Here is a 24,232-nt window from a genome sequence, read left to right on the forward strand (position 1 = left end):
TCAGGTTTTTCAGGTCAGGTTTTACACTTTCAACTTTTGGTATCATAACTCTTAGCTTAACCCCTTACCCTAATCCTAAATGGAAATTTAATCTAATTTCATTTTAAAAGTTTGAGTGTGTATTTCTTTTTTGAAAGAGACAAATCTCACATGAATGCTCGGTGAGAGGGGCCGTCAGAGATGTCCATTCAGACCCCTCTTAATTTAAACATTTCTGAGGAAAGAGGAATGGGCCAAAATTTCTCCACATCAGTGGGGAAGACTCAATGCCAGTCTTTGCAAATGAGATTATATGACTCAAACATAGAGGCCCCCTTACACAAAAGGAAAAATGTGCATTTTTTGACTCAAAATTATTGAATTAGAATTTTAAATTTCATCTTCACTTTGCACAATGTGTCATGAAAGAAACATTTAATTTCTAATTTCCAGAAAATGATCTGTTAACTAGTCAATTATTTTAATGGAACAGGTCCTTTTAAAAGTTAAAGGTAAGATTGAAAATTGATTAAAAATGGGTATAGTTGAAACCAGAAGTTTACATACACTATATAAAAAGGCACATAAACTTTTTTTTCTCACCGTCTAACATGAAATCAGATTAAACTTTTCCTGTTTTTGGTCAATTAGGATTACCAAAATTATTTCTATTTGCTAAATGCCAGAATAATGAGAGAGATCATTTTTTAGACAATTTTTTATTATTTTCTTGAGAGTCAGAAATTTGCATACACTAAGATTACTATGCCTTTAAACAATTTGGGAAAGCCCAGATGATGATGTCATGTCTTTGGAAGCCTCTGATAGGTTTATTGACAACATTTGAGGTAATTAGAGGCACACCTGTGGATGTATTTTAAGGCACACCTGAAACACACTGCTACTTTGTGTAACATCATGGGAAAATCAAATCAGCCAAGATATCAGGAACAGAATTGTGGACTTGCACAAGTCTGGTTCATCCTTGGGTGCAATTTCCAGATGCCTGACGGTGCCACGTTCATCTGTTCAAACAATTATACGCAAGTATAAACACCATGGGAATGTCCAGCCATCATACCGCTCAGGAAGGAGACGGGTTCTGTGTCCCAGAGATGAACGTGCTTTGGTCCGAAAAGTGCATCTCAACCCAAGAACAAAGGCAAAAGACCTTGTGAAGATGCTGGCTGAAGCTGGTAAGAGTGTGTCATTATCAACAGTCAAACGAGTCCTGTATCGACATGGGCTGAAAGGCCACTCTCCCAGGAAGAAGCCATTACTCCAAAAGAAACATAAAAAAGCCAGATTACAGTTTGCAAATGCACACAGGGACAAAGACCTTAATTTTTGGAGACATGTTCTGTGGTCTGATGAATCTAAAATTGAACTTTCTGGCCATAATGACCATCGTTACATTTGGAGAAAAAGGGGGAAGCTTGCAAGCCTGAGAACACCATCCCAACTGTGAAACATGGGGATGGCAGCATCATGTTGTGGGGTTGTTTTGCTGCAGGAGGGACTGGTGCACTTCACAAAATAGATGACATCATGAAGAAAGAACATTATGTGGAAATAATGAAGCAACATCTCAAGACTGAGGCCATATGTTCTCAGCAACATCTGCAACATTTATTAGACAAAAACAAAACATGTGAAGCGCAAAGAACGCACAAGCCGCCATAACTGTAGTGGTAACCCATTTTAATATATAAGTAGGTTTGAATGAGAACATGTTTGCAACCAGTTACAGGATGTAAAAAGAAAATCGATCGACTTCTGAGCTGCTCTAGGATTTATTAAGTGAAAGCACAAAGCTTCCACGTACAGCCAGCCAGTCAATGAGGCGTCTACGTATATTATGTCTATATGGGTACAGCCAGTTTTTAGGTATCATCTTTTAAACACTACATTTTTCTTTACTGTGGTTATCTTTGTCTAATATTAAAATTTATCTGATGATTTGAAACATTGAAGTGTGACAAATATACAAAAATAAGACATCATGAACGGGGCAAATACTTTTCACAGCTTTGTAAAATGATTAATTCTAATGCAGAGCTATCGTTACAGCAGGCATACTGTGTCTCTATTGTGTTTGGTATTAACGAGCTCTGCAGCAGTACATGAAGGCAGCACGAGGAACCACCAAAGCTCAAAAGATCCTTCCCGGGATTTTCGCGCGTTCCGTTGCCATAGAGACGAGTTTGTTTCCTTCCTATATTTTACACGAAGTGACAAGTCATGCTTTAAAATCAGTTACGGACCTCATATGAAAGGATGAGTATTTCTGCTCCCGTTGTCTTAAAATGCTCGGTATGTGGACTGTAAAGTGAGGGGACTGTGACTTCAGAAACTCGTGCCAAACAAGGAAACAGCTCAAGGAGGCGAGCAGGTGGGTATAATCAGTACTTGACGTTCATCAGCTTTTTGTAACGTCTTATTCAGGCGTCTCAACGTTTTAGCCATCACAGTTTAAAGTTTCATACGGTATATTTTCAAACTGTCAAAGGTAGAGCAGGAATTAAAAGTCACTTCACCATTCAGGGGAGCATGCTAAACTTAGCCTGTTTTAGCTAAAATGTTCAGTGTATAGTTAGCCAAATAATAAGAAATTCAGGCTTTAGCTCAGACTTGTATTGAGGTCAAACGCCTGGAAATACACTAAAATAAAAAGATTAATCTTTATAGCGAAGTTTTATACTATGTAAGGCTTTGCTGCCTGCCACAGTAGCTCAACTGAAGTGATGTTACAGTTTTTTATATCATTTGATACAACTATGTAGGCCGGTGTTAACCAACCCTGCTCAACCAAAGAGCCAAACTGTTTAAAAACACATTTGCAAGAGCCACAATCTAAGTGGTGAAAAGTGGCAATTAAAATAAGTTAACGTTGGAAAAAGTGATCAAAAAGCGGCAAACACTGGGAGAAAAGTGTCAAAAAAGGGCAGAAAGTGGCAAAAATGGGAGGGACGTGACCCAAAAATAAGTTAAAGGTGGCAAAAGTTGTCAAAAAGTGGCAATAATCAGAGTAATGGTAGGGAAACAGGAATGAAGTGGCATTAAACTGCAAAAGGCAGCTTAAATGGGCAAAAAAGTTGCGAAGATAGGCAAAAAATCTGCAAAACGCAGGATAAAGTGTCAAAAATGGGTGAAAAGTGCCAAAAAGAAGAGGCAAAAATGGGCTAAAAGCAGCAAACACTGGGAGAAAAGTGTCAAAAATAAGGAGAAAAAGTGGCAAATTAGGCAGGAAGTGGCAAAAATGGGTAGGAAGTGGGAAAAAAATTAGTTACAGGTGGCAAAAATTGTCCAAAAGTGGCAAAACCATGGCAAAAAAATGAGTGACTAAAATGGGCAAAAATCAGCAAAAAGGTGGGAAAATGGGAAATAGGTAGAATTTGATTGCAAATGCAGCTTGAATGGGCAAAAAGTGCAAAGAAGGCGAAAAAAGGGGCAAAAAATTGAAAGCAGGTATAAAAGTGTCAAAAAGAAGTGTCAAAAATGGGAGTAGTGTTTCAGATTAAAACATAAAAGAGCCAAAAATCATTACAAAAGAGCCACATGTGGCTCTAGAGCCACATGATGAGTATCACTGATGTAGGCTACTATTAAATTACCCTTTTTTTTTTTTTTTTTTTTTCTTTTTGGCTCTGGTGCTTTCTGAAATGTCAATTGTATAAACAAGAACTGACCATGACCCCCATGACCTTTACCTTTGAAATATGGTTTCCAAAATCTAAATCAGTCATCCCTAAGTGAGCCTGAAGCCATTCTCAATGTTTTGTTCTTACAAGCAAGGGATGTAATGTATACAGGCCCCATGACTGTGACCTTTGATCAGTGACCTCCAAAATCGAATCAGTTCATCACTGATTCAGGATGAACATGTAAGCAAAGTTAGAAGAAAATCTGTCCAAGCTTCCTTGAGATGTCAGGTTTACAAGGATGGCTTCCACTGGTGTGGAGGCACTGTAAATAAGTGCTGCAGAATCAGGCTTGTAAAAACCACTTAAATTTGGATTGGCATTATTCTACTGTAATACACTTTTTCACGTTGGTCAATCATAGATGTGACTACTTGTAGTAATACAGTATCTCACTTTCCTTCTTCCTACCAGCCTTTGTGTGACCTTACAATGAGCAGCAGAGAAGCAAAGGAGCACCTGGAGGTCTGTCAGATCTACCGCCTGCTGCAGTACATCCATCAGGGAGATGTGGAGCAAATAGAGAAGATGGTGTACCATGGGGTGAAAGACCTCATCAATCTCACTGAGCCAAAAGACGGCGTAGGGGCACTTCACGTGGCAGTTTCAGCCAACAACCAGGGTGATGGACCTTTTAGTTACTCCATCAGATACTGTAGCTGCTTAACTGACCTGCAGTATCATCTGATCATCTCCAGTTTAAGTCTGATCTGGTAGAGGCCAGAATCTGACACAAGCAGTTTTCATTATCTTAAGCACAGTAAAAATCCATATTAATGCCATTTTATTATGCCAACGTGTTGACAACTTCTTCTTTGCCTATTTAAATTAAGATTTTTTCTGAACTTATTAAGTATTGTTCAAGTGCAAGGTCTTAATACTGTACTGCACACAATTCCATTTTTTGTTTTTCTTTTATTATTACACTTAAAATTCCTGCCATTCAGTAAAATCTATTGTGCTGTTCCAATGTCAGTTCATCCTCCTGATTGTCCATTCTTGTACCAACTCTTCTGCAGACCTGGTCAGCTTCCTCCTCTCACACGGAGCTCACCCTGACATCCAGGACAAGAAGGGTCACACTCCTGCCATGTTGGCTGCAGAGAGAGGAAATAATCTCATATTGACTATGCTGGCCCAAAACAATGCTAACATGAGGCTACAAGATGCTGAGGGCAAAGGTAAGCAGTGACAAGTTTGGTGGATAGGTAGAGCCTGGTATTGTTTGCGTAGGAGTGGAAGTTGATGTGGAATTTACGGAAGATATGACCAGGGGTAGAAAACAGATTATGGATAGAAGGGGGCCGGGACAGAACCCTGGGAAAACCAGAAGACACTGAAAAAGGTAGGGATTTGAAGGATTTGAGTATAACGAACATAGACAATACAACAAGGATGAGTTCTGCTTATCTATGAGGATTGTCTGTGCTGTGTATTTACATGCATTGTAAAGTCTGTCTACAGTTATAGCATGATCAGGCAATAGCAACTTTTCCCAGAGTGCATGCACAGCATCAGAATCAGATTAATGATGGGAGCATATCTGTCTTCTCTATGGTGGATGATGGTATGCTCCTTTCAGCTAGTTACTTTTTGACTTTCTTCCTATTAACCTTGCTAACAAGTTAGCTAGCAGCTGATCGGCTCCATATAATACAGTTGAGACATGGGGGAAAAAATTACGGCTCCATAAATTTTGTGCACACCTCAAATTTTACTTTTTTTCCAAATATAGGAGTGTAGTACCTTCATAGCTTGCTGGCAAACAACAACCTAGGTCTTGTTATGTTTGGCATTTATGCTGTTCAACTTCCAGGTTAAATTCCATTTAGGTCTGATTGAAGAGTAAATGTGCAAGAGAAAATTGATCTCCAACTGCATGTAGGTGTGTTGGCTGGACTTTGAGAATCAATTTAGTACAATGTCAATCAGACTAACATGGCTGCATGCATTTTAAAAGTCTAGTTATAGTTGGTCTAACACAATAGTTTGACTTTTTTCACAACATGTTCTGACAAAAAAATGCAAAGATTTACCTTCATGCATCCCTTTGATTTCACACTCGTTTGTGCCCCTTTGGACCAAATTGGCCCATTTCATAAGTTAGGCTATAAAAATGCCATACATTAATATCTTTTTAAACCTCCAGTTATTTTTAATATACTGCATGCAGTCACATTTTTTCTGGTTATCAGAACGTGGTAAATGCCAATGATTTTCATCAACATGGGTTTTTATGCTTAGTTATTTTTCATACCATTCAGAATATAACAAAACCCTGATTTTTGTGTCCTTTTGGACCAAAATGGCTGATTTCATATATCAGACTATTAAATTATTATACATTCAGTTTTTCTTCTACTTTTTTGAGTTGCCTTTTGAAGCAACATCTTCTCTTATCATAAAATTTAAAATTAATAAGTTTGACAATTTTTAACCCTTTATTGGCCCATAGACCACAATAGGAAAAATGCCACCATCTGATGGAATGTAGTAGAAATACAACTTTCACAAAAATACTGAAGAAAAAATCCCCAGCATTTCTTGAATGCGTGTTTTATGTTCTAATGGCTCCAGGAACAAAAACTCAAATTATAATGAAAGTAGATGAGACCAAAATGGACACTAGGGAGACTAATGTCAGGATTTTTGTACACACTGCATTATAGGCATAGGGTATGAGATAAGACAGACATTTTTGAAATGCCATGAAAATACAAAAATTGCCAAAGCTCAGCCTATATTAGACAGGGAAAAATCAATCCCTACTAACTTCATACATGAACCTGTGATGTCAATAATTCAGTGGTTTCAATGGTAGAGGTTATGAAACAACTTCTCTTCCTCTAATGTATTCTCATTTGAGCCTGAAGTGTCGATTTCTCAAATAGAGGTGTTTTCCATCTCATGTTAGACCAGCCAGTTGGCTCTGAATGCCCTGCCTTGTCTTACAGCTCATAAAAATGCATGCTGCCTCTGTTTACATATTGATGAGGAGACAGTATCCTGGACAACTCCAGTCACTGCGCCCAAACTTGTTCTTCAGGACCATTTTAAACCAATTGTGATAATGGCTGTAATTACTGTGTACTCGGGGCATCAATTACTGCAAATGGCACTCCGCTCTGAGGGAGTGAATGAGAGAGAGGAGGGAGAAATGGAGAGAGGCAGAGGTCGGATAAGTCAAAAGTAGTAGGATGTGTGCTGGGGTGCATGAACACATGCTTTTTTGTTATGTTTATAGCAGATGTATGTGGATTAGTGCTCACAGCTGTGTGCTTATGTGAGTTAGGCAGTGTTGGTACATCTAATTACAGATCAACTGCTGATGGCACTGCTCTCCTGTGCTCCATGCTGAGAAACCTGATCTGACTCCACAGTCCCCGAGGACCAGTTCAGCTAAGAGTCAACACTCACAGCCAAGTCTTTTCCCCTGAAGGCTCCGTGTCAATAGTCATATGTGTCTGGTTTAGGGTTGGAAAAGAGCCACACGTGTACTTCTCAATCACTTTGACAGAAGTACCATTGTGCAGAGCCCTCCATCTCCCCAGTTGTACATCATAGAAGAGTACATAATCTTTATATTAGGGCTGTCAGTGTCAATGCATTAATTAGCATGAGAATAATTATATCCAACAATAACACATTTATTAAAAGAAAAATAATTTGATTCCATGGTAATTTGTCCTTTTACATGTATTTAGCTACTGTAGTTCAGCCAAGGCTGGGTCCTATCCACCATAGCCTCAGCCTGTTAAATAGCTGCAGAGTTCTGAACTTCCACTGGCATTAATGTAAGCACAAATATTGTGCATGGAGCTTCATGGAATGGATTTCCATAGCTGAGCAGCTGCATGCAAGCCTCACATCACCAAGTCCAATGCCAAGACTGCCGACTGCATTGTGCCAACTGTGATGTTTGGTGGAAAAGGGATAATGTTTTTCAGGGTTTAGGCATTGACCCTTATCTCCTGTGAGGGCAATCTTAATGTTTCAGCATACCAAGACATTTTAGACAATGCTATACATCCAAATTTGTTGCAACAGTTTGAGGAAGGCCCTTTTCCATTCGAACATAACTGTGCCCCAGTGCACAAAGCAAGGACTATAAAGACATGGTTTGATGAGTTTGGTGTTGAAGATCTTGACTGGCCCACGCTGAGCCCTGACCTCAACCCCATCTAGCACCTTCGGGATGAAGATTGTGATCCAGGTCTTATTGTCCAACATCACTGCCTGACCTCATGTATGCTCCACAGAATGAATTCCCACAGAAAATCTCATGGAAAGCCTTCCAAGACAAGTGGAGGCTGTCACCCCGACTGTAGAAGGGGGCCAACTCCATATTAAAGTACATTTATTTGAATATAGTGCCATTACAGTCCATGTTGGTGGATCAGTCAGGCATTTTAAGTATTTTCCCACATAGTTCAGACACATTGAATAAAAGCTTGATGAAAAAAATATATATCAGGGCTTTATCAATGCAAAAACTAGCAGGTTTCCTGATGGCCTTTTGCTTTTACTTTTTTCTTTGTTATTGCACTTGCAGTGACATAGTGAGCATGGTTGTTGTTGGCTCTTCACACTGTCTGTCCCCTATTAGAAATGGCCTCTATGTGGTGAAACACTGCACTACAGATGACAGCAAGAGACTCTGAAATATGAAAGCTAACATAAACTAAGCAGACTAGGGCTTGACCTCTTCTCATACATGTTCCTGGATCTCAGCCAAGTGTATGACAGACAGGGCGTTGAGTTGAAGACAGCCGCCATCATTGCATTTCTGCTTAAAAGTCTTTCCAATCACAGTTTGACAGCTGATTTCAAACAAAAGATCATATTATGCTCAGAACGGTTCAATGTAGCTGACAGATCAGATTAAAAATACATTAATGGACTCTGATCCTTGTTATCAGCTGTAGTATACAAAATGAGCTGGCTGACACCCACTGGAATTCTTGGACAGACCTTTCTGAATTCATTTTGATCATGTCTATAAAAGGATTTTTTCCTTCATCAGTCCAAGAGGCTGAATGTCAGTATGATACCACTCACCTTTGCAGCCAGTTTGACCGTGTATTTTCCCCTCCCTTCATTAGGTGTGTTGTTCTACTGCATCTACCCCACCAAGGGTCACATTCGCTGCCTGCAGGTGGCACTGCAGTACAAGGCAGATGTCAACAATGTGTCGGCTCAGGGACTTCATGTCCTCCAGTTGATGTGTGAAAGAGCCGAGGAGTGCACCTCCATGTGTCTCATCATGCTGAATGCAGGGGCAGACCCGAATGCAACAAACCAGGTGAAAATTCATCAAACTGAGACATTATACTGTGTGTGCTCAGCAAGTGTTTGGAAATCACAGCTAATGCTTTAAGTAAGACACAATGTTCTGCTACAAATGGAGCTGAGATGCTCTTGATGTTTTTTGACTTAAAGTACTCTCCTTTTCTCTGCTCTGACTTCAGAAAACCGGCGTCACAGCTTTGATGGGGGCGGCTAAGGCCGGCTCACTCCGGCTTGTTAGAGCCATCCTCAGGACAGGTGGAAATCCCAATGCCCTGGATAAAAAACGCATGACAGCAGCACACTATGCTGCCATGGGTGGCTTTTTTGAGGTAATTCATCAGCTCAATCAATGTACATTTTTTTACCATTTAACAAACATGGGCCATAAGACAGAGTTCAGAGGAGGCTATGAAAGTCTTCACTCAGAGTCGGGATTAACCTTTTATAGGGTACTCATTGGAAAACATTAAAAGTTAAGCCCTAGAATGTTATTGGTGGACACCTCTTTTTTAAACTTTTGTCACTTATATATTTTACATCATCATGGTGAAAAATCAAAGTCAATGACATGACCATAAATGGTTTCTTGCCATATATGATTAAAAAAGTTCCATAAAGTGAAAGCTAATAATGGAAAATAAACACATGGAGTCTAATAAGTATTAACTTGCAAATTAAAAAGTTATTTGGATACAAAATATTGATTTTGCAAGACATAGTGAGGTTGCCCTTAGTTCCTTGCCTCTTTTAGAGGCAAGACATGACTAGCTTCAGAATACTGTAGAAGTAATGGTGGTACCACCTTTGATCTTATACAGGACACCTTTAATAATCACAAATATTGAGTAACTAACTTTATTTAAGCAGTGATGTGGCTGACATTAAAATTAATACTGATTCATGCCATTAAAGTATCATGAAACTGATATACTGTAAAACAGACTAAAATTACATTTATTTCACTATTAATATTGCTTATTTTTCTTTATAATTCCACCAGAAAGCCTATAAAAAACATTACAAACATTAAATGTCCTATTTAATTTAAGCAGAAATAAGCTCACAGTAAATATAAAAACTGATGTAAACGATAAACTATATAACTATACTATACTGTAACTTTAATAAAACTGACCATAAATCACACTTATTTTACGAGTTACACCTTGAAAATTTCTATAGATTTTTGAAATTCAACATTGGATCACTCTTTTATTCTTTACAAACTGTGGCAACATCCAACTTTGCTATACACTGTAAGAAAAAATTAGTTGAGCTTACTTAAAAAAATTATGGAAAGTCGTTGCCTCAAAAATAACAAGTAAACTACACTTGACTTTTGTGAGTTAAAAAAACTTGTTTGTTAGTTGTGTGCAGTACTTGTTCTACTTGAACTATTTAAGTATTCACTACTAGTTTAAAATCAATTATTTTAAATTTTTGCAACTGAGATTCAAATGTTAATTTAAGTTTGCAGGACTTAGCCTAAATCATCTACTTTGAGTGTGTAATACTTAATATTTTTAGTGCATTGTAAACACTGATAAGTAAATAGGACTCAAAATATCTTAGATAACTGATTACCTTAGAACAACAGCTAGTACAAAAGTTTTGTAAGTTATTATTTCACCTAAGGTGGATTATCTTGTGCCACCATTTGCAACAATGGCTGTTGGTGACCCACTTCATCAATGACAGGGTGCCATACAGCTTTCACTGATGCTGATGACATTATTACTGCCCCCTATGGGTGGGACATCTTTAATTGAGACAGCAACTTCACTCATGGTGCATTTTATTTATTTATGTTATTTCACCTTTTTTTAACCAGGAGAAAACCTCATTGAGATTAAAAATCTCTTTTTCAAAAGTGTCCTGGCAAAGACAGCTGCAGCAAACACAGTGCATAAAGGTTTAGTGCCCAAAGGCATTCTGGGAAAACTGCAGATTTGCCACAACTCAAATAATATGAGTTATAACAAAAAATACTTAAATTGTTTGAGTACTGTTCACTTAAAACTGAAATAAGTTCTATCAGCTCATAAAAATAGAGTTCAAATGGCTGTTTTGGATTTTTAAGTTAACACAACTTAATTATACCCCCTTTTTACTTAATTTTTTTAAACTAAGTAAACTTAAGTAAATCAAGCCCTTTTGCTGTTATGGCCAAGAAGTACAATTAAATTGTTTATAGTAAGTATTTAGAACAGGTTAAGAAGAACTGAGTCATTTCAACTCAATGTTTATGAGTAAGATGGATGTTGCTTTTTACAGTGTAGAGCAGTGGTTCCCAAAGTGGGAGTCATGAGATGCTTTCCATAAAACAAGAAGTTTCATATGATTGAAAATCATAAATTTGATCTCTTATTTAAAAAAATAAAATCAAAACACTGTTATTAAGTGATATTTGTGCTTAAATGCAAAAAAAGTTGTAAAAAAACAACCTTAAATGCAAGTTTTGCTCATGATGCTTTGTGCAATAACGTGCACTTTATTCCCCTCCAGGGAAGATGGTGGTACCGGATCTCTGACGCCACTTTTTGGGGTCAGGGGCTGAAAAGTTTGGGACCCCCTGCTATATAGTACTGCTATCCTAAATTATAATGAGTTATATGTCAAGAAAATACTGGTAATGATAAATGAGTTTGCCATTTGTCTAATATAGACAACATTTTATACCCCTTAAATGGTGTTTGACCAAATGTGGTTCTTCCATTTTTCATGCTGAAATTTTAGTAATTGCTAGAAATCTGCAATAATGTGAGGGTTTTATGAACTTATCATGGTAAGTTTTCATTTTAGAGCTATTTGTTTGGGACCAAAAGAGGAATTTTCTAGTTCTGGAGGAAACAGGTAGTTCGAGACGCTCTGGACTACTGTTAATTGGTCAGATGGTGTGATGTCACCTTTATTGACATTGACTCATCTCCACTGATTGGCTGAGCAAAATCATTCTGGTTCTATCATAGAGAGTAGTGGGTTGCCACTAGGGGTGTAACAATTCATCGATCTGGATCGATATAACGATTGTTTGAGCAATGATTTAGTCAAATCGATTGAAAGTATAAAACATCGATATTAATCCCCATTTTACCTCACCTTTTATTTTGAAAGTTCCCTCACGTGCTTGGTTATGACAGTTTATGCCCATCCACGAGTCACAACACCACTAGACGCGGATAGCAGGTAATGGCTAGCAGCCAAGAGAGTATCAATATTGTGTGTTTTTCCTTTATGTGAAAAGTAACAGATTGTGGTAAATGTGTTCACAATATCATCTGATATCGATCGCAGGCCTCTAAATCAAATCAAATTGAAATCGAATCGTAGCAGACTTTGTGATATCGGCAAATATCGAATTGTTGTTCTGAGAATCGATATTGTATCGTATCGTGATGAAACTGGTGATTTACACCCCTAGTTGCCACAAAGGAAGTGGACTGAAGTGACCATATATGGTTCCTTGCCCAATAAAGGGTTAAACCTTGAGGATGGAGGTTACAGGAGTGTTTAGAGGCTGGACTTTCCATGTGAAAACTTAAAAAAAAGAAAGTTGTTGTCATTTTCAAAATTCATAGCAGGACTTTATCTTATGAATTTGGCTTTTATAGCCTTTCAAAACAAGATTTATAGTTCCCTTTTTCACATTTACATGCTTGCAACTGCCTGCAACTGTCTGCAGTTTGATGAGCTGAGTAGCTAATGACTGCATCAGACGGCTTGATTCAAGCTGCTATGGCTCGGTTCAGACGTTCTAAGGCTGTCTCATCACATTGCAAATCTCTTTTCTGAACCAGAATTAGATAGAAAGTGGCTAAGATGGCTTAAATTAAAAATAGCTGCCAAAATTAACACTGTATCATCATCAGTATGACTAATGGATACAGGGATGTTTGTACTTGGATGCAGTCTGAAATGGACACATAAAGTGTTTGGGATGTGTTCAAACACAGACAGGAAGTAGAGTGGAGAGACATACTCGCTGTGTTAACTCCTGATACAGTCTGTGTCAACAGTTTTTACACTTTCAGTCTACATCTTTTTGCATGCTTTTGATGATTTTGGACAGCACTGGCCCAGGACATGTCTTAGCACAGCTACCTCCATGAAAAGACATGTCTCGTTACAGATATAAAGTTACATTAATTGAATTTCTTGCAGTTTTTCTAACTTTTGTTATTTCAGCTTTATTAGACTGTTGTTTCTTGTGGTGAAAATGGGATTTGAGATGCATGATTTAGATGAGTTGTCTTTGGGTGTTCTGTGTCCTTCAGGTGATTCAGGTGCTGTCAGCGTACGCAGCAGACATGGGTGTAATCAACCTACAGGACTGCACACCCCTACACTACGCTGCTGCCACAGGCAATGTTAACTGCTGCAAGTTCCTGGCTCAAAGAGGTACTACCAGAGGGTTTACAATATCAGGCTTTACTGCAGCCATCAAAATGATAAACTAGATTAAGTCACGTTTGTTTATTATATCCTGAAAATGTGTTCTTTCTTTAGGTTGTAACCCAAAACATAAGAACCTAGAAGGTTTCCTGCCATCTCAGATTGCCAAAGAATCTGGTCACAAAGCGGCAGCCTCGGAGCTGAAGAAAGCAGAGAGAAAACAGGGAAAAGACAAAAAATCAAGCAGTGATGGTCCCCTGTCAGACCTGTGGGCCCTGACCCTCCATGACTGGTCTTATGAGTATGAGACAGAGCTACGGAAAGCCTTTGGGGACCAATCTGAAACTGTAACCACTGAAATGTTTATCTCAGTGTTGGAAGAACTGAAAGCTCCAGCTGAACTCGACCAGCTCAATACGGTCATCGTAGCTCATAACAAAGGTGGAGAGGGTTTTATCAACATCAGTGATTTCTTCAGAGGTGTCAAGTACATCCAAAAAAAGTTCCTCATCTCCTCTTACATGCCGAAGAAGAAGAGGGGGGAGAAGGGAGGAAAAGGAGGAAAGAAGAAGGGTAAATATGTCCTTCCTTTGCCTATTTGCACACTCCCACCAGAGCTCATGCCACGAAGAAACGATGGAGGCCCCCCTCACTTTATGATTGAGAGCTACTTCAACTGCTCAGACCCCCTTCGTTTTGACCCAGATCACCCTCCAGAACATCCCATCATGAATGACTCAGGGTGGTATCTGGAAAAGCCACAAAAGATCTTTGTTAATATCAACCATTGTGTAAGAAGTGGAGACCTGGAGTCCCTGAACCTGGCATTTAGTCAGGGTGTTCCTGTGGATGTTAAAGATCAGTATTACAAGACCCCACTGATGGCAGCCTGCACCAGTGGCAACTATGAGGTGGCTCAGTTTCTCCTCAGTCATGGGTGAGGAAAAATTTATTTTTGTCTTTTACCCCTTGAAACAGTAATTTTCCCACATTTTCCAACAATAGTCATAGTCAGGTTTTAGTTTAGTCAAGTTCAATGTCTGTTAACATAATTTTGAAGAGTAACTCATTATTTAGCAGAACTATTGGCTTAAAAAGCTTAAATAACCTTCAAGCTCCATGTGGCCTCGATTGCTCGGTCCTGCCGTTTCGCCCTCTACAACATCAAGAGAATCAGACCCTACTTGACAGAGCATGCTACACAACTCCTGGTACAGGCTCTTATAATATCACATATTGACTACTGTAACTCATTACTGGCAGGCCTACCTGCATGCACAGTTATACCTCTGCAGTTGATCCAGAACGCAGCAGCACGTCTGGTCTTCAACCAACCCAAGAGAGCTCATGTCACGCCTCTTTTAATCTCTCTACACTGGCTTCCAGTTGCAGCTCGCATTAAATTCAAAACTCTAATCATTGCTTACAAAGCAGTAACTAAAACTGCTCCTGTTTACCTGGAGTCCCTCATCCAGGTCTACACCCCTTCTCGCCCACTACGCTCAGCCAGCGAAAGGCGCCTGGTACTTCCAGCACATCATGCTCCTAAGTCACTAGCTCGACTCTTCTCCTCTGTTGTCCCTAAATGGTGGAATGAATTACCCAACTCCATTCGATCTACAGACTCCCTGTCTACTTTCAAGAGAAGGCTAAAGACCCAGCTCTTCAGAGAACACTTTGCACTTAGCTAGGCAATTCTCTACTGTTGTCCCCAGTAGTAGATTGAGTCTCAGCCAGACTATTCTCCACTGCTGCCCCCAGTGGTTGAATGAGTTTCCCAACTATAGTTGGCTCGCACTGTCCTGCTCTACTTCTGGGATTTCTTTGCCCAGCTCTTTGGGAATGATCCAGCACTTGGTACTTGGTAAATAGTTGTTGTGAAGTCTAATGAATGGCGATTAGTGATCCCACATTTTCCTTGATTCATTGTTGCTGTCTAATAACAAAAAAAAACAAAAAAAAACAAACAAACAAAAAAACAAAACAAAAAAAACAAAACAAAAAAAAAAAAACAAAAAAAAAAAAAACTCCATAAACAACGTATATTTTAGGTACTCTGCCTTAAACTCTACATGGCAGCACTTGCGTCCAATTGGACCTGAAGCACTTGATGGCACTTACTGATGTTGTTTCTTCTTGTCTTGATCATTGCTTGTGTTGTTCTTGCTCTCAAATGTACGTCGCTTTGGAGAAAAGCGTCTGCTAAATGACATTGTAACATTGTAACATTGTAAAAATCTACTGTTACTTCACTGTGTTATGAGGAAAGCCGGGTGCACACTGAGAAATTTTCAGTCTATTTAGATGCAGATTTAGAGTTGCTGATCCTGCACTGTCGTGCAATGTAAAGGGGCACATGATGACCAACCGCAGCCTGACCAACTGCACATCAGGGGTGTCCAAACTTTTTCCAAACTTTTTCCAATGAGGGCCACACAAAGAAATACATAAGGACGGTGGAGCCACTTCGATATCCACAAGACGAGGTATATCACACTGATTACGTCAGAAGCAGAATAAAGGAGGAGCTGGGGTGGAGGAGGGTCGTAAGAATAGCTTGCAAAGGGAGCAGCAGAGTGTGACCAGGCAAGAGCAGTTTAAATAAGGCAGCATGAGAGGGATGGGCTAACAGCATGCTTAGAGTAAATCAGCTGGCCGGCATCTGATAGGGGCTTGCGTTAGATCAGCTGACTGGGGCAGAGTTTGACTCTGTGGCCTGCCTAAACTAACGCTAAACACTTGTTTAATAGTTGACAAAGCAAAAAGACAATCATTTCCAGGTTTTTGGGAATACCAATCAGATTTCAGGGGGCCCTGTTTGGCCCTAGCTACCTCTGGCTCAGCCCCTTGAATATCAATAGTACTGATGTTTGCTGCCGAAACTCATCAAGTTTTTAGAAAACAAGATATTATTATTTTGATTGCCAATATTTTTACCATTTACAATACTTTCTTGGTTTATTCACAAAGACACATCAATAAATTCTTCTTGCTGAGATGTTTGTTTATAAAATTAGCATGGTAGCACCTTGTTTGTGCTGAAACCATGAAGTATAGTACAGCTGAGCACAAGCTTCATGTTCCAATGTGGGCCATGTTTCACTTTATTTCTAGAATTTGCTGCAGGGCCAGTCAATATTGGACTGAAGGCTGCATTTAGCCCCCAGGCCATAGTTTGGACACCGCCGTCTTACGCTAAGCTCGTGTGATTAATGAACTGTGCATATCTGGCCAACAACGACTAAGCAGGAGTTGATGAATAGGCTGAAACAATCATCATTTACATGACACGCCCAGCCTCTCCCACAGAGTTTATGACATGGAGATACGTAATAGGGAAAAATTCCTGCTCCCTCTATTATAGTGTCAGTGTCTAAGTAAGAGAAACAAATACTTGTTGTTTTTCAATCTGTGGCATTAAAGTAGGGTTGGCGATATGAAGAAAAATCCTGTCATATGTTTTTTATGGCTGGCTCATATCTTGCTGTCCTCTCGGTCACCTTGCTACGGGTGCACACTGACACAGCAATAGGTTTACTTTCTGATGTTTCACGGCTGTCTTCCCACCTGTCCAGAATTTGGAAAGCTATAGAAATATTGCAGATACATCTTTTTTATTTCTTTTTTTTTTTTGACAGGGCCAGTGTGAATATCTGTGACCAGTTCTCCTGGACGCCTCTCCACCACGCTGCTCACGCTGGAGAACTAGAACTCATTGAGCTCTTGGTGAAAGCAGGGGCCAACATAGATGCCAAGGCCCTCAGTGGAGGCACACCTCTAATGAGGGCCATTGAAAGCTCACGACCCTCCTGTGTGGACTTCCTCATCAAAGCTGGAGCCAGCGTGTACGCAGAGAACAAAAAAGGTTTGTACAGCTAACACACTGCATGTTTGGGCTGATTTTTTAAAAACACTACTCATATTTTAATGCATATGTGAAAGTATTAATGACATTATACTACACATAATATATAACATATAACACATAATATATTGCTGATAGAATAGCATAATAACCTTTTTAAAGTTGCAAGTAAAAGCAGATTTGTAGGTTATTTGAATATAAAACAAGCTTCCTTCAGACAGCTGAAGACAGCTTCCTTCAGACCCCCCCAATATTCTGAAACTTTCCTCACATTTTGTGAGAATACTGATCATCCTGTTAAATCTGAGCTAACTCAGGTCAATATCACATAACCCTGGAGTCTTGAAGGGATTTAAGGTCTTTTAATAATAATAATAATAATAACAATGAGACCTTGAATCAGAATTGCTTATACTTAAAAATTTACACGTCTAATCAAAACAATATCAGAAGATGATGTAGAAGGGAATCATGGGTAGTGCTACAGTGCATTCAGGAAGCATTCAGACCCCCTTCACTCTTTTTCAGTTTTTGTGTTTTGCAGCCTGATGCTATAGTCGAAAAAAAAAAAAACATTTTTTTTCTTACAAATCTTCACTCAGTACCGCATAATGACAAAGTGAAAACAGAATTGTAGAATTGTTTTGCAAATCTATGAAAAACAAAAACTTAAATATTACATTTATCTTTGCATGGAGTTTGTAAAAAAAAACCCTCCATGTGAAAGCCAAGTGGGCTTTCATGTGTTTTGCACTGTCTCCTGTCTAGTCATCTCCATCCAGGATATCTGGAGCTCAGTCAGAGTGGTCATTGGGTTCTTGGTACATCTCTTTCTTAGGCCCTTCTCTGATTCTCCAGTGGTTGTGCCAAACTCCATTTGAGAATTATGGAGGCCACTGTGCTCTTGGAAACCTTCAGTGCAGTAGAATTTTTTTTGTGGCCTTCCCCTGATCTGTACCTTGCAACAATCCTGTCTCTGAGCTCTGCAGTCGGTTCCTTTGACCTCATGGCTTGGTTTTTGCTCTGATATGAATTGTCAGTTGTGAGGCCTTCTATTGAGAGGTGTGTGCCTTTCCAAATCATGTCCAATCAATTTAATTTACCACAGATGGATTCCAATCAAGATGTAGAAACATCTCAGCAAAGATCCAGAGAAATGAGAGGAACCTGAGCTAAATTTCAAGTGTTGTTGCAAAGAGTCTGTTTTCACTTTGTCATGATGGGGTACCGAGTGTAGATTAATGAGAATATATATATATATATACATATATATTTGTACTGTAGCATCATGCTGCAACATGAGAAATCTTTAAAAAGTGGAGATGTCTTAATGGATTCTGAATGTATTTTATGCCTGAACATGCTCATATTTCATGAACTTCAAACTGAACTCTTTAATTTTGAAGTCATTAACGAGAACATGATTGGATCTCACTCTGGAGAACGACTGTTGATGCTGCGAGGCATGAATCATTAGTATATCTTGTTCTGATGATATGAAACAACAGTGTTAAACACTCATTTGAGAGCTCCCTTTAGTTCTCTGCCTCCATTTTTAAATTAATCTCAGCAGGCAGTTGTTTTTGCACCAGTATGTTTTTTAGGTGCACATTTTTAATGTAGATATGACAATTTTTAAAAAGGCTGTCATGGAGGCTGCCAGGACAATACACACCATTTTAAAGATATAAAAGTTTAGAATTTTTCTGTCTTTGAAAAGTGTTGGAAATACCAAATGTAGTGAAAGTACTCAGCTAAATTATTATAATGGATTTACTCCATTTTTAATTAAAGTAGAAATGTAAATGCAAAGTTTCACATTGCGCTACTTAAGCACTATGACTATTTGTAAATAAATATCATTTATTTGCTTTCCCCTCAGGACAAAACTGCCTTCATATCGCAAGAGCTTTTGGAGATGCCAGGATAATTGAATTGGTAAAGGACAAAATGGATTCTTTACCAAAACCAAAGGAGACAGTGAAGGAAAAGGGGGGTACGGCTAAAAAGCCTAAAGGAAAGGTATCTAAGTAATCCAATCAACACCTTCCTACCCCTCTACATCAAAAATATTAAAACTTTCTGCCTTCAAAACTTCACTGATTTTGTGTTTATCTGTTGGATCAAAAATTCACTCTTTCCTCTCTCACTGGTCCCAGCGACCCTCACACTTCTCCCTGCTGCTTCTAATCATGGAGACATAGACAGCTAATACACACTCGGACTGAAACTTAAACAACACTTGACTGGAGGTTTTCTTCTAATATTTCATCCTTTTACTCCTGCTTTGTCTTTCAGCATGAGAAACCTTAGCCTGTATAGAGATCTGATTACTGTAAGGTACTTGTGAGCAAATTAGACCAGCAGTGTTTTGTTCCACACTGCTGCTCCAGTTTGCATTTCTTGTAACTTGACCTAAATTGGGCAAAAAGTATAGATTTTTTTTCATTAGGAGCTCTGAAACTACCAGGTGGTGCAGTAGCACAGATTCAAAAGAATATTCAATGGTCAATAAAGCAGCAAGTGGTTATTCAGGGGGGCAAGGATCAATGAAATAAATTACACACAGTTACTACTTTGAGTTCTCTCCCAACTTGGCATTTTTAATGAGAGAAAACTTTGGGATAATAAATTCCACCTGCTGTTTCAGTGTATATGATAAAGAAAATGGATATTATGTAAAGAAATTCATAAATTTACCCAGTTAAATGAGAACCTGATGAGGATTTTAGGCTGACTGCAATAAGAGGCAACTATAAAGATTCATTTATCCTCATAGTTTTTCTTTGCAGTATAAAGCCTGGTTCAGACCAAAGAGGGAAAGTTAAAGCAATGTGATCCAAGCCATTGCAGCTTGAATCAGCCTGACTGGTGTTCCTTACTTCAGTTTGCAGAGCCACTAACAGCTGGTTTTAGAATAAAGGGCACATTGTGTGTTTCGACAACAAGTCAGTGTCTTAGATCCCAAGGATGAAGTCAAGTGGGTAACACATTAAATTAAAAGTTGACTGAGTCTTTCCAAAACCGAGCACATACCACAAGATTATCATGCTGATTTTTAGCCAGACTCCCTCTTTCGAACAGAGTCAGCAAGAGTCCAATTATCAGATGGATCCAAAGATTATCTTGATGGATTTTCTTGTAGTGCGTTTGGAGTAATCCCTACTTCTCCAGAGCTGCTCTAACTTATGATTATAAATACCAAATGTACACCACTGGTGAAATACAGTCTCAATGATGTGTTTGCTCCACTGATTAGAAGTGACATTAGTTCCTCCAAAGCAGAGGTTCCTAAACTTTACGGCCTGTGACGCCCAAAATAATGGTGCCAGAGATTGGGGACCCCCACCTTTCCCTGGAGGTGGTAAAAGTGTAACATACTGCAGAGCATTATGTACAGATGTATAATTTAGGGCATTCTTGTACAAATCTTACTCAATAATTTTATTTTAAATTGAACTCATTTTGAAGATATTTTGACAATAATGGATAGAATATGCTAGTTTAAATTTGACAATTTTTGAAAAGCATCCCACGACCCCTCATCAATGACTTGTGATGCCCCTTGGGGCCTGGACCGCCACTTTGGGAACCACTGCTCTAAACTACAACGCTGGTCCTGCTCATCCATTCACACCCATTCACTACAGATTCACACACTGACGGCAAAGTTTGCCAACCCCATTTATACGCATCCTTACTCATTAACACACAACTAATGTAGCAGTATTGTGACCAAAGAAGTGTCAACATTCAAGTGCAGAATTTGGGGACCAGACCCTGACTGATGCTATCTACTGGGGCCACAGTTGCCTGTGCTTCATTTCGAATATGACACAGGTAGATTTGACTGAACCAAAAACTTAACTTCATGGTATAATTCAGTATAATAGTTTTCATATTCTATCTGTTATTCAGTGCCTATGAAAGTATTCACCCCCTTGAATGTTTTGCCCTTTTATTGATTTCTTAATTTAAATATGGTCTGTATTTCTGAACTCACTGCCAATATTATGAAATAATAACAATGCTGTTAGTCATCTTTAGAACAAGTAGATTTTGCTAAATCCTTCAGTATCCTATTTCATCATGGAGACCTTTGCAAGAATACTGGGTTGATATTATGGCAACTCTTACAGTCTTTTTGTCTTCTAGGGTGCTTCTGCATCGATGTCTGCGCGTGCTGGGGCATCAACAGCAACAGCAGGACAAACGTCTCCACAGAAGGACTTAAAGAGTATCATCCTGCAGAACAACAGGATCACTATAGGGCAAACCAACACTGTGGATATCACCTTTGTGCCAAAAACAGTAGGATTCATTGTCGTTTTACTTACTGCATTATAACATCTGCCATTTTTGATATCTCTTTTTAAGAATTCTATTAAAAATACATGGATGATTCACATTACTTGGTCTTAAGATAAATAAATCGGTGATAATCAACATGTACAATACACTCTTAAGTTTTGACATATTTAGATATTTTGGACCCTCCATCTTGGAAAATAGTATCTAAAAAATTCTATATTCATCATTACAAAGTGAAATATTTCATGAATTTGCTTTGTTTTAATCTTGATGATTACGGCTTGCAGCTAAACAAAAATAGAAAATCACAAAACATCAGTCCAAAAGTGATTAGTGAAATGTTGATCTTTCTGGAAAATTATGCCAATTTTTGCACTCAGTTCTTGGTTTGAGCTCGTCTTAAACAAATTACTGCATCAGTGACCTGGCATGGAGCTGATCAGTCCGTGGCACTGCTGGGGTGTTATGAAGCCCAGGTTGCTCTGATAGCTGCCTTCAGCTCGTCGGTATTGTTGAGTCTGGTGTGTCTCAACTTCCTCTTAACATTCCTCCAGAGATTCTCTACGGGATTCAGGTCAGACCAGTTGGCTGGCCAGTCAAACACAGACCAGTGGACCAACAGCAGCAGATGACATAGCACCCTGAACTGTCACTGATTGTGGAAACACCTGACTTCAATCACCTTGGATTCTTGATCTCTCTGTTCCTCCTCCAGACTCTGGGACCTTGATTTCCAAGTGAAATTCAAAATTCACTTTTATCTGAAAACAGAACATTGGACCACCAAGCAACAGTCCAGTTATTTTTCTCCTTAGATTGGGTGAAAAGCTTATAACGTCTGTGGTACAGGATCTGCTTGACACAAGGAACATGACACTTGTAGTCCATCTCCTGGACCCATCTTTGTGTGTGGTGGCTCTTGATTTACTGACTCCAGCCTCAGTCCACTTCTTGTGAAGCTCCCTTAGGTTCTTGAATCGTCTTTGTTTGACAATCCTCTAAAGGCTGAGCTCATCCCTGCTGTTTTCTTGCCATGCTTTTCTCTTCCAGTCAACTTTCCATGAATATGTTTTGATTCAGCCTCTGAGAACGGGCTGCCCCTTTCAGCAGTGACCTTCTGTGGCTTACCCTCCTTATGGAGGATGACAATGATTTGTCAAGTCAGCAGGCTTGTGGAACCTTTACAAATTGGACTTTTCCAAAATATTCTAAAAAGGTGAGATACTGGGTCTTAGACACTAATTAGCTGTAAGCCTTAATCATCAAGATTAAAACAAAACATTCTTGAAATGTCTGACTTTGTATGAAATGAGTCTAGAACTTTCTGGTGTAAGTCACAGGAAAAATTTAACTTGATCTTTATATACATATATTAGACACCTGTATTTGTACTGATTTTTTTATGCATACAGCTCTTATCCAGTCCCCGACTGACTTTAAGGAGTGCTTTGGAGCCATTTTGTGAAGCAATTCCACGGAACAACTATCACATACAAATTCTGTCTCTAGCTGAATTTTGTGCACATTTTTGTGAATTTGTGAGAATTTTAAGGTCCCCATATTAGCAATTATTTTGGCATGATGCCACATTTACTGCTGCTACTACTAATACCACCACTCAGGCTCTACTTATTAGCTTCTGGTTAGCACTACCTGCATTTTGATGACAGATAAATAATGCATGTACTTTTCAGTTTGAGGAGTCTTCCCTCTTATAAAGCATGCGTTACTAAAGTAGGTATGTTGTATTTACTTAGGCATACTTCCCCTCATGTGAGCATCAGTTTTACCCACCTGCATAAACAATTGCACACTCTTTAACTGTCAATCTATACTGTATCGTTTGTGATCTGTCTGTCTTGCTCAGGTTTGGGGGAAACCGCCAAACACCAGCCAGCTGATGTCAAAGATTGAACGACGGAAAGAGCTCTTGTCCCTGGAGGTCGACTTTGACGACTTCATGATTCCTTTCAGCCTAAACATCCAGAGGAAACCGCCGGAGCCTTCCAAAACCAAAGACTAGACCCAGAGGAGGTTAGGCAGAGAGACACTCAGACATTTTAGAACTGAATCATGAGCTGACTGGCCAGCTGTTACAAATATTCACACAGGATTGTTTGGGTTAATTCATTTTATCAACAGATTCTATCAACATACAGCTGGATGTCATGTTACCTCTTTTTTTATGTGCATAATAATTTAAGGCCTTACACTCTCAATACAAAATATTCAGCAGGTTGTACAGTACTGGATGTATGTTTACATAACAGTTACTTAGCAGGGTTAAAATCTGTGTTAAGAGTCAAAAGAGACATATTTCCTTTAAGTGTTTCAAAAGCAATTTTAAGAAAAGGTTTAATTCTCAGGTACACATGGTTTAGTACTGTTATCCTCAATATGCGGCAGTGACCGGCACCGCAATACTTAATAAAGCTTTGAGGTCTAATTTAACCTTTTAGCTCTTTGGGTCAGCTAGTCTTGGCTCAGATTTTTTAAACTCTATCATTAAAAGAGTCAGGAACTCATAAACTTAATTAATCCTCTTATTGATGTTGGCATTAACGACAAACTAACCTAAACTTTGACAAGCCAAATGATCAGAATACTCTTACTAAACAACTAATACATATTTCATCTCAGTACAAACACTAAATCTAAAACTCTGCAGCAGCAGTGGAGGTACATCTGAGGTTTC

General features: G+C 38.9%; 1 protein-coding gene across 1 annotated transcript; it reads left to right on the forward strand.

The window, feature by feature from the left end:
* Positions 1-2,184: 2,184 nt before the first annotated feature.
* ankef1a (ankyrin repeat and EF-hand domain containing 1a) lies at positions 2,185-24,232 on the forward strand. The gene is made up of 11 exons (XM_041805697.1): positions 2,185-2,371; positions 4,095-4,302; positions 4,700-4,861; positions 8,783-8,982; positions 9,149-9,298; positions 13,244-13,367; positions 13,476-14,298; positions 17,000-17,226; positions 19,109-19,248; positions 21,382-21,537; positions 23,405-24,232. Exons 2-11 carry the CDS (start codon positions 4,113-4,115, stop codon positions 23,558-23,560), a joined length of 2,328 nt encoding a protein of 775 aa, XP_041661631.1. The 5' UTR covers positions 2,185-2,371; positions 4,095-4,112; the 3' UTR covers positions 23,561-24,232.

This window comes from Cheilinus undulatus, linkage group 14 (assembly GCF_018320785.1).
Source record: "Cheilinus undulatus linkage group 14, ASM1832078v1, whole genome shotgun sequence".
NCBI classification, from domain to species: domain Eukaryota; kingdom Metazoa; phylum Chordata; class Actinopteri; order Labriformes; family Labridae; genus Cheilinus; species Cheilinus undulatus.